Genomic DNA, 12,082 nt, shown 5'->3' with positions numbered 1-12,082 from the left:
TTTAGGCTGAAATTATTATATATTCTCCCCATATTTATGATAATTTTTGGTTACTGACATTAGCTAGAGGCAGGGCATCCACCTGGTTTTATTCATAGCAGTCTACTTCATGTTACTAAATTATTCCTGGTTGAACTTTAGTACAGATTCTCCACCACTGGACCCTAAGTCCTAAACTCATGGGCTTAATAGAAATCTCCAGATTTTAAGTACAATAAAAATGATATGCATAAAAATTAAATAATTGACATCTTTTTAATTTCAATGTGATATAAAAAATGTCTATGATTACTCCTCCTCTTCCTCCCAAGTGATATCTTTCTATCTAAGTAGGGGCACCTGAGTGGCTCAGTCGGTCAAGTGTCTGATTCTTGATTTCAGCTCAGGTCATGATCTCAGAGTTGTGAGATTGAGCCTCTGCTCAGACTCCATGCTCAACAGAGAGTCTCTTTGAGATTCTCTCCCTCTCCCTCTGCACCTCCTCACTGCTCACACACTCTCTTGCTCTCTCTAAAATAAATAAATAAATCTCAAAAAAAAAAAATAAAAGTGTAAAGATACAGCAGGCCTGAGGCAAAAATCTAGGAGGGTTTTTCTTTAGTCATTTTCCTCTAAGTGCTGATATAGTAGAAACGACTTAGGTGCACAGATCTGGATTTCAATTCCAGCACTGCCTTTTACCCGAATAACTTTGGGTAAGTTAATTAACATCACCCAAGCTCAGTTCCCTTATCTATGAAATGGGGTTAATAATATTTAGCTAGCAGAGGATTAAATGAAGCAAGATATTTAGAGTATTAGGTACATATTAGGTGCTCAGTAATTGATGGGTTTATTACCACCTTTTTTGGCATCCCTAGAAAAGTCATTCACATCTTAGCCTCAGATTTACACTGTTTACATCCCTAGGGAATACACACATTTTTTTTTTTTAAACACTTCGAAAATTTCTGCTTTTAGCTATGAGGAAGTAATAGGGATAGAATTTATCCTCCTGCTTCAAGCAACTTAAAAGTCAGACAAAATATATGAAATGACAGTTTTTGGGCACTGGACAAGAGCAAGTACAGAACAATGATTATTGAGAGAAGGGAGACAGGTAAAGTAAAGGCTATGATTGTCCCAGTCTACTGTCTAGAAAGTTTCCTGGATTTAACTCAAGACATAGAAGCCCAAACAGAGCCTGAGATATTTCTTAGGTCAGTGTTTGGGAGGCCAAAGCACCTGCAAATTACAGGGAAGAGCATTGCAGAGGAAGGTGCTAACCAGAGAGCTAGCTCTGAAAATCTTTAGAGGGTTTTCTTCAAGTGTTTGGCTGAGTATTGATCAGGCGTGTGAAGGAAGTACCAAGACTGAGGCAACAACCATGGGAAGGAGGCAGGTGGAACTGTTTCTGAAGCTCACAAAAGGAGTGAGAACAGATCAAGTTTCCAGGAGCCAGAGAGAAGAAACCTTGTAGTATACCAGGGTAGTGTTTCCATAAGTATCTTGCCTCAGAAGTGGGAAAAAATTATCTCTAGTCTATCTAAAGGCTGTTCTGGATCCATCTACCCAGGCGTAGAAGCATGCCTTGAAAGAATAAAACTGTTTCTAAGGACCTTAACGGCATTCCAGAACAAATATCAAAAATAAAGGGATACCAAAAAAAAAAATCTGGCACCTAACATTGTAAAATTCACAATGTCTGGCATCCAACAAAAAATTACTAGGCATTCAAAGAAGCAGAAAAATACGACCATCATGAGGACCAATAGAAAGACACTTAGAAATATCGTTGATACCATAATTAGTAGATAAGTGCACTAAAACAGCTGTCCTAAACTGCATTTGTACAAGAAGATAAATGGAAGCATAAGCATGATAAGGAGAGATGGGGAAGATACATTATTTTAAAAAAGAAAAAAGAAGTAATCTGTAAAGATAATGCTCAATTATGGGAAAAATAAATCACAGATGTCAAATAGGGGAGCTGATGGTTGTGGCTACCCTTCATATCTAACCGTGATTAAAACATGAAAGTTATACTTTAGAACAGTCCAAGGACCAGGTAAAAGTGACTTTTCCAAAATTTATACATCTTTATAGAGTTATTTATATAAATGAAAACCATACATTCATTCCACAGTATGGTTATTGAGCACCCAGCTCTGTGTTTGAGGATAGAGCAAATACAAAGACGAATTAGGTGTGATTCTTGTCCCTATAAATGTATGGCCTAGCACAGTCCATTAGATAAATGATAGCCTAATTACATAAGTGCACAGTGCAATATATCTACCACTCAACAATGTGGTACGTAACACATAGCACATGATTAGGCTGCGGAACAATAAAAGGAAATAGAAAGAAACAAGATAAAGCTGAGGAGAAGTCACTACACAATTATTCAATATTTATACATAAAAGGCCTTGACATTAACTCAAAACAAAAATCCAACATATGGTGAATGTGCCTGCATGTGCAGGTGTGGGTGCGTGCACTGGATGGGAACATACAAATTAATTTTAATATAGGAATTGAACTGTTTGATTTTTCTTCCTGTTTCTAGTTGAATTAGGGTGCCTACTAAGGGGGCAGGATACAATCAATTTTCCATTATGGAATGCAAATATTTCCCTTTAGCTCATGTTGCTGCTAAAAATATCAAAGGGAAAAAAGAGAAACCAAGAAAATTTGGGAATCTGTGTGTCTGTGATGTGTATGCATATATACACATTATGTATTTTTATGCAATATGCATATATTTAATATATGTATATATAGGTAAGTATATACAGTTATTTTTTTAAACACAGAGAGAAAGGCAGAGACATAGCCAGAAGGAGAAGCAGGCTCCATGAAGGGAACGTGATGTGGGACTCGTTCCTGGGACTCTGGGATCATGCCCTGAGCCAAAGGCAGATGCTCAACTGCTGAGCCACATAGGCATCCCTATATACAGTTATTTAAAGATATTTCCTCTAATTTTAGTCTAGTGAGTGAGAAAGTGACTAGCGTAGTTCAAAAGGCTAGTTGGGTAAGTTCAGTAGCACATATACCAGAGGAGGACTGACTAAATAAAGCCTAAGCTCATCAAGAGATGGAAACCAGTAAAAAAAGTTTTAAAAATACATTTGTTGTGGCATACTCAGGAAGAACAAAATTACACATTCATAATTCAGAAGAAGTCAATCTACAGAGCAAGTAAATTTATGTGCTTCCTTGCATGGAAGAGAAAAATGACTGTATTTCAAATGGCTAGATCACGGTAGGCAAGCATTTGAAAAGGATTTTCATTTTATAGCATCTCTCGCCAACAGAGATACAGGTTGTTGCTACTTGTGGAGAGTTATTTGAGGACAAGCCTTGATTCGTTTTAAGCGATGCCAATTACCTTATATAGCACACAGCACAGGAAGAAGCAAATATTTTTTGGAAACAACTTTCTACAAATTCTCTCATCTCCAGAAATACTGTAGACATACACGTCATGTACCAAGCACTGGGGGGAGAGCTCCAGGAGGGCACCCATGTGCACCCAATGCCTACAGAAGTGCCTGACACGTGGGAGGTGCTCAGTACTCCAGCCCCATGTGGGTGTATATCCAGGCCATCTACCTCGCTAATCTCTTTCTGGGCTCCCAGCAGCCTTCTGGGTGTATGCCAGACACCTCTCTTGCCACCCACCCTGCCAATCCCATCCCATCTCAAGCACCCCTCCTGCCCCCTCACACCCCCAGGTTAGTTTCCTTGCAATAGCCAAGCTCCTACTGCCTTGGGCCTTGGCATGGGGCACTTTATACTTTTTAGAATTTTTTCGCCTACCTAGATCTCCCTTCTCTTCCTCTTCTTCCCTTCTGTTACCTGGTAAACTAATTCATCCTTGGGCACTTAGCCTAAATATTACTTCTTCAGAGGACCTTTTCTAAATACCCTCCAATACCTCCAAGCCAAGTTGGGCTTCCTCTTTTGTAACGTCTCACTGTTGTAATGAAACAATCATTGACACAGTTGTTTCTGAATGACATCCGCTTCTTTAGAAATATGAATGCTCCACAGGAGTGTCACCTGTCTTCGTGCAAACTGCTGTTTCTCTAGGGTCCTGTAAAATACGTTGCACATGTTGAACCTTCTGTAGAACCGTGGAGAGTAAATGAATATACCGATGTACCGTCCTAATGTCCCGGAGAGAAAAGGGTACGTAACTGTGGGATGTGTAACTGAGCTGTCAAGAATACATGAAATCAGGTGCATAAATTGTGAAACCTAAGTCAAGGGCCTATTTGTTTTCTGACATTTGATAATGAAAAATCCTTCAGCAAGATGGAAAATAAAAACAAAAGAAGACTGAGCATCATCTTTTTGAGAGCCTGGCTACTCTGCATCAGGCTGTCTGTAGCCCCTTAACCGTGCCTGTGGTCGGAGAGTGCCACCATTAACAGGTGGAAGGCCTAAAGAAAGGAAGCTTGCTGGCTTGAGTATTACTTTCATCTTAAAAACAATGTGGGATAGTTTATCAGCCGAAAGCCCATCTGAGTGACTCTGCAAGCTGATGAGATGGCCTCAGGTATAGATTCTTAGATTATATTGATTAATTGATTGATTGAAATATTTTACTTATTTATTCATGAGAGACACAGAGAGAGAGGCAGAGACACAGGCAGAGGGAGAAGCAGGCTCCATGCAGGGAGCCCGATGTGGGACTTGATCCCGGGACTCCAGGATCATGCCCTGAGCCAAAGGCAGACATCTGCTCAACCACTGAGCCATCCTGTCATTCCAGATTACATTTTTTAAAAATCTCTGACTGCTTCTCTCATTCCAGACCTTGGAGCCCACCGGTGGGCAGGGATCTAGTGGGTCAGGAGAGGAAATAGATGAAGCAGATATTCGGAGACTCATTTTGGGGGGGTCAGACAGACGCCTGTGTGAGCCGCCCAGGGCTGATTTATAATTTCACAGCAAAAGCATGACTGGGGCAGAAAGGAGTCAGTGCCCGTCCGTGGGCTAGGACCTGCCAAAGGCACAACCCCACCGCTCCTTCTCTCATGAGCTCCAGACCCTTAGATCTGACTGTTCTTCAGACTCAACACATGCAAAGAGAACCCCCCGTCTTCCCTCACCATTTCTTTTCCAGCCTTCTCCATCATAGCAAATGACCCCCACCATTCACACAATTTCTGAAGCTAGACTCTCAGGAGTCACTGCTGACTCTTCGCTCCCCTCTTCCGTCCTATAGGACTCAGTCATCAATTCTTGTTGTTTCTAGAATTAAATGTCCCCCGGGTCCCTTCACGTCCTTCCCCCTCCACCGCCATGATTATTATTGCCATGATTATCTCTTATCTGAGCAACTGCTACAGTTCTCCATCTGACCTTCCTGCCACCTACCTTTCCAGTCTTCATCCATTCCCTCTAGGACTTAGCAAAGTTCTCCGTAAAAATGCAACTCTAATCACGCTACTCCCTGCTTCACACTCTTCAGTGACATCTGATAGCACCCTTTACCTGCTAGTGGCAGGAGCACTCATCGTGTTGATTTGTATTAGCTTATTTACTCTTCTCTGCTTCTCCTGCTAGGCTCCGAAAGGTCTAGGTCTCATATCCCCAGCATTCGGCACAATGTCTGGCTCAGTAAATCCCAGTGAAGAGTGATGCTCCGGGAGATGAAAGGATTTAATACAGGCCTCTTCATATCTGGGCATATTAAAGAGGATCAAGGTGTTCCTGGGAGGATGAAGCAACCCAAGAAGGAAACTAGAAAAAGTATTTTGAGCAAGCAGAGAGGGATTAAAACGAGTGGAAGCATCAGTGAATGGAATAGGGGAAAGAGAGGACAGAGAGGGAGCCGGAGCCCATCCTGGGCTCCTCATGGGTCTTAAAGCTGATCTCTTCTCAGAGTGGCAGGAACCGAAGCAGCAATAGGGAACTCAGAGCTTCTGAAGAAGAAACAGCGAGGTGTGAGCTGAGGGACAATTCAGTGTTCACAAATACTTGTAAGAGGGAAGAAATCTTTTACTGGCTCCAAGTTAATCCCTGATAAAGCCTGTGGCACTATCTTGTATATAGTCTTTCTGTAGCTAATAGGGACATGTGATGCCTTTTGGGAGCATGTATTTGAAATACAACAAATGGCATGCCAAGAAATTTGGGGCAAAAGCTATCTGGCGATCACAGTTAATAACAGCTAAGGAGAGGCATTCAGATGGGCCATCTATTGACAAACTGTCCCTCATACTTGTTTTTTTAAAACAAAGGTAACACTCAAACCAGCAAACTTCCTTTCTTCAGTCCTTTCACATAGTAGCAGTGATGCTCCCGGACACAGGTGTGATTAAAGGGATCCAGAGAGCCTGGCATTTAGTAGCCAGGCTCTCTAAAAGATGCTGCTCACAGTCTTCTTTTGTTTTCATTTTCCATCTCGCTGAAAGATTTTGAAATTAGGAAAGAAAATTTCACAAAGTTTCGAGAAAAGCAAGGTAATCTCATGGCCAGAGTATCCAGGAAGCATGACCCATTCCCACGCAGGCCCAGGCAAGAAACTTGAAACTTGGGAACTCGGCTGCTGCTTTTTCAACTCTTCCAATTGATGATTATAACTTTGGAGAGGAAGCCAGGGTGGATGGGAAGGGAGCAGCTGGTCACACAGATGGTGTCAAAGCTCATGATCTGATGTTCTGGATTTCGGCTGATGACACCCGTGGTGGGGGCTTCTGGAAAGTGACAACATGTATCATAGAAAACGGGGAAGAAGGCTTCAGGCAAACTCCGGACCACAAGTGAATTAATTTGAAACTTTAGATTAGGTAGTAACGATGTTCAATGAAAACATAAAACTAAACTAGATCATACACAGGATATCATAAATGGCATAGAAAGACGCATGGGAGTAGAAAAGGATCTCCCCAGGTGATGAGAAACATCTGGGTTAGTGGCTATTCTAGGGTCTCATGAGATGCTAATGATTTTTTTTTTAAAGCTAAATTAAGTTTGGGGAAGCCTACATATTAGGTACTACTCTTTGAAACTGTACATTGCACATTAGCATAGTAAAGGCTTTGAGGAAACTCACAAAGAAAGCAACCTATCTGATTTAAATTCTGAATTGGCCACAGCTGTTAGGCCATGTGAATACTTAGATGACGTCCACTCTACCTAATAACCGTGTAGCACTGATGTTCTAAAAGACCACTTTAGAAGATCCGAATCTATCTCAGTGCACAAAGTATTAACGATGCACAAAAATTAAAAATTTCATGAAACTAAAAGTAGGAGGAATAAAATAAATATCAAATAATAACACAAAGAGGTAAATGTTATGTTATACATAAACCAAGACATTGAAGTGTGAGATTTAGGGCTGGAGTAAAATAATACAAGTTTTGGATAAAAGAAACCAATTCCATGTAATGATCTTAAGCAGCACTTGACAGGAAGAAGGTAACCGGGGAAGTTGGTGAGAGTGGGGATGGAGTCACGGTGGGAACATGTGGGGAATGACAGAGGGAGGACAATGGAAACAGTGTAGCTGTGAGAAAGCGCACTGTGACAGTGATCAGTGATCTGATTTCCTGGGAAATCCTTTTGATAAAATCAGAGGATATGAGAAATGTGTGCCTTCCTTTGCTGATAATTTTAATCTCTCAACAAATGCAAGGAGTCATAAGGAGTGAGGCTGGGTATCAATATAATTTTCACCAATATTAGTAGTAAAATAGTCGGTTGTTCAGAAAGATCAGAAACTTTGGGAGAAGGCCAAGGGCTTGTAAAATCCAGCCTCTCCATAATCCCCATCGGAGACCTTTTAGCTGAGATTTCTTGGAAGGCAGGCTACACTAAATAATCCTTAAGCCCCTTCTGAGAGGGTCAGGACAGCATCTCACATTCCACAGACACACTGAGGAGTTCTAGAAGCGGCCGTCTGTGGTTGTGTCGAATAAGCAGCACTACCCATGGGGGACAGGGGAAAGAGCACAAGCCAGGTCAGAGAAATACTCGATAGGGCTACAAGAACTGACAGGATGTGTGCTGGAACAAAAATACATCAGTAGTACAGAACAGGTATTTAAGAAGTAGATTAAAATATACACAAGAATGGAATGCTTGATAAAAGAAGGAAGTAAGAAGCCAATGGAGGCACTGAAAATTGGGAATACCTATCAGCCTCTAGTGTGAGCCAAGCCTGTCCTTATTTGGAAATGGGATAAAGAACTCATAAAGGAAAGTTTAAACACATGTTTTAATATTAAAAAAAAACAACAAACAACATTAAGAGGCAAAAACAGACTATATAAGTATTTTTAGGAAATATGAATTCCAAAGATTAAAATGCTTAATAATTAACGACCAAATATAAGCCAAAAATAAACAAACTCCACCAAGAACTCTGTGTGATAAATAGATATAGTATGAAAGTAATCTATTTACAAAAGAGGAAACATGAATAGAAAATAGGCAGGGAAAGTAAATAATTTACAAAGGGTAGTCATAAAAGAATTTAAGGCAAAATAATAGGATGCCATCTTTACATATCAAATTAGTAAATAAATATTCAATACACACGTATATTTTGGAAATTAATTGCCCAGTATTTCACTTTAAAGTGTTTATTTCTTGTGACCTATTAGTTCAACACATAGGAATCTCTCCAAGGACAAAAATTCTAATTGCTGAAAAGCTCTACGCGTAACATTGCATGTTCATGTAATATTATGTTTAAAAAAATGAGCAAGACAGAAGAAAGGAATAGGAGCTAATATTTAATGAATGCTTACTACGTGGAGGTACCATGCGGTTATTGCACCTAAGTTATCATATTAAAATCTCACAACAGTCCCATGAAAGAGACATAATCATCATTTCGCAAGAAAGGTAAAACGCTTCTACATGCTTGAAGAGATTAAGTTCTCCAAAGAACTTGGCTGGAAGAGTGAAGCAATGGAAACAGACTAAATGTAAACACTAGCGTGGTTGACAAAATTGGAGATTCTTTTTTTTAAATTGGAGATTCTTTTAGTGGATTATTTAAATATCTTAAATATCTTAACTTTATCTAAAGCAATAAAATGGAAAAATAATTTAGCGCAAGGGGTTAATAAAAATGCATCATAGAATATTTTGCATTTCACATGACTGAACTATTTGGATGGAGAAAAGACTGGAAGAAAACACACATACGTGAGTGAAAAGAACCCAACTTGGCCTTGAGACAGTGTCAGCAAACGGAGTCAAAGCAAAGTGCAGTTCCAGTGGTGGAATGCAGAAGTGATGAAGGGACACCCGGGAAGACCCTGAAAGGCTCAAAAACAGTTTAAGCAGCTCGGCTAATACAGGAGATAGAGAACGTAATTCAGGGCAGATACGGCGAATCTTCTATAACGAGCAGGGCTGTAATTCTTTTCATGGTAAGTTGCTGGGAAAATCATAAATTGGTCATGGTTAAAATGTCAGAAGACTCAAAATCATACGCACAAAAAATAGTGAATTATTGAGGTTGTGCCTTACTCTGGAAGTTATACAACATTCCCTGAGAGAAGCGGGAGGTGGGCACAAGAGTAATTTCTGCGAGGTGAATATTTCAGTTAGGCAGCTGGGAAAATTTGGGTGGAGAAATAACGAGTCTTTGCTCTCAAGTTATTAGCAGGAAGTATCTGAGGGTAAGCTTTAGGGAAAAGGGGTCTGGATAAACACATGTTTGAACTGTAGAAAATGTCACTGTGTACATCCATATGTGTACCACATATGGATGCACCATATTAGTGCACCACACTAATCCTCAGTTCCACGTGAGTTTTATAACTTTGGGGGGAATTTTATAAATACCTAAGTATAATGTTTTGTAGCTCAATCCTTTTTTTTTTTTAGGATTTATTTATTTTACAGAGAGAGAGAGCGAGTGAGAGAGAGTGCACACATGCATGAGTTGGGAGAGGGACAGTGGGAGAGAATCTTTAAGCAGACTCCCCGCTGAGCATGGAGATCAACTCGGGGCTCGATCTCATGATCCTGAGATCATGATCTGAGCAGAAACCATGAGTCTGACACTTAACTCACTGAGCCAGACACCCCTGTAACTTTAATCTTTAGCTTTCCTTTTTCTGTCTCCCACTTTCCCGTTTCCTGCCTTCTCATGTTCTTTCTTATTATATGAAAAATAAACCATACGTACATCCTTATATATATATGTATATGTGCATGTATATACATATGTGTATAGGTAGGCTTACATGTAATTTACTGTAACGAATTTAGAATTTTATATCTATGGCTCCTATTGAAAGGCCACAACAACAACATCAACAACAACAACAAAAAAACCCCAACAAATGCTTGGTCAACTCAGCACAAAATACACACGTCTGTGGGTGCAGAAACGACCTCTCCAAAAGCTATTGGTTGCTACTTGGTGCATACCATCTACCCTCATCTAGCTTCATGGGCAAAAGGGAATTGTTCTTCTGACATTAAAACGCCTGGGTGGCTCAGTGGTTAAGCATCTGCCTTCGGCCCAGGGTGTGATCCTAGAGTCCCAGGATCAAGTCCCATATCAGGGTCCCTGCATGGAGCCTGCTTCTCCCTCTGCCTGTGTCTCTGCCTCACCCTCCCTTTCTCTCTTTCTCTCTGTCTCTCATGAATAAATAAATAAAATCTTTAAAAAACCACAATGACCATAACATAATAACTGTCACCTTTCCATTGTAAATTCTGGAGAGGGCAGGGATCATGCCTGCTTTGTTTACAGCTGGAGCCCCCGCACCAGGACGGTAACTCAATAAATATTTGCTGAATGAACCAACGAGTGAATTAGTGAGTGAACACTGCAAATCTTACTTATCTTCCAAGGCAGCTCAAGTCCTACCTCCCTGAAAATATCTTCTCCTAGAGCCCCAGTGGTTCACCCTTCTGGCAATTACTACATTATGAGCCTGCACCACTACTTCACACCTGATTCTACACATTATTTTCATGGCTGTTTTTTGTTGCTGGGTTTTGCAATTTAAGAGACGTAGTCCTTAAAGACACTGATATAAGAACATATTTACTCTGTTCCCCAAAGTATTTATCACAGGGTACATGGAACGTCCTCAGTAAATATGTATCAAATTAAATGAGGAAATCTTTTAACTGGCCTCCTACTTTGTGACATTTCTAGACATTTTCCCTATTAAATGCATTGTATTATAATTCCAAAGTGTGATGGAAAAAATGTAGGAGATGGTGTCAGTTAAGTTGGGTTTCTAGTTCCGCCACTTCGGTGCCGGAAAAAAAAGGCTTGTCCTCTGTTTCCCTGTCTCTAAAATGGGAACACAAACAAACACACAAACAACAATCTCTACCTGCCTCGAGCAAATGACTGTGGAATCAAATGGCATAATGTATGTGGAGGAGTTCTGCAAATCAGAACGCAAATGTCAGCTCTTCTATTTAGCAATTTAAAATATGACACTGCTATTGCAGAGCTTCAGAGGCTCCATACGGCCTTTGGCTTTTCTTTTTCTTTTTCTTTTTCTTTCTTTCTTTCTTTCTTTCTTTCTTTCTTTCTTTCTTTCTTTCTTTCTTTCTTTCTTTCTTTCTTCTTTCTCTCTCTCTCTCTCTTTCTTTCTTTCTTTCCTTTCTTTCTTCTTAATTATAAATTTATTTTTTATTGGTGTTCAATTTGCCAACATATAGAATAACACCCAGTGCTCATCCCATCAAGTGCCCCCTCAGTGCCCGTCACCCAGTCACCCCCACCCCCCGCCCACCTCCCCTTTGGCTTTTTCTGAGAAGAGCTACTAGGCAGGAGGGAGCAAGGTGATGAGGAAAAGAACCTCCAGCACAACCTGCCAAGCACGGCCCGGGCGTAAGTCCCAGACTACGCCCAACACTTGGGCATGGGGGGATTACCGGGTGCACCTGTCCCCCACACCCTCTGGCACTGCTGCGAAGTCCCTTCAAACCCAAGCTTACCGGACACAAGCTGCTGTCCAGGCAGCCCCACGGGAACCATGCCCAAGTTATTCATGGCGGTGGCCCAGGCTGTGGGATCCGTCACAGACATGTTGAGCTGCGTTGTGTCTATCGCTATACTCCCCAAACCATCGGCTGCTGTGGGGAGAAACG

At 40.8% G+C, this 12,082-nt stretch overlaps 1 protein-coding gene across 10 annotated transcripts in view; it reads right to left on the bottom strand.

The window, feature by feature from the left end:
* The window catches only part of ENOX1 (ecto-NOX disulfide-thiol exchanger 1), a 551,124-nt gene that overhangs the window by 193,032 nt on the left and 346,010 nt on the right, over nt 1-12,082 (bottom strand). For all 10 annotated transcript variants that reach the window (XM_025478196.3, XM_025478197.3, XM_035704332.2 and 7 more), the window contains one exon: nt 11,930-12,067. In XM_025478196.3, coding sequence (XP_025333981.1) covers nt 11,930-12,067 — 138 coding nt within the window. The remainder of the gene's footprint in view (nt 1-11,929; nt 12,068-12,082) is intronic.

Source organism: Canis lupus, chromosome 22, assembly GCF_003254725.2.
Source record: "Canis lupus dingo isolate Sandy chromosome 22, ASM325472v2, whole genome shotgun sequence".
NCBI classification, from domain to species: Eukaryota; Metazoa; Chordata; class Mammalia; order Carnivora; family Canidae; genus Canis; species Canis lupus.
The sequence above is the reverse complement of the archived record's forward strand: the minus strand, read 5'-3'. Positions and strand labels throughout refer to the sequence as shown.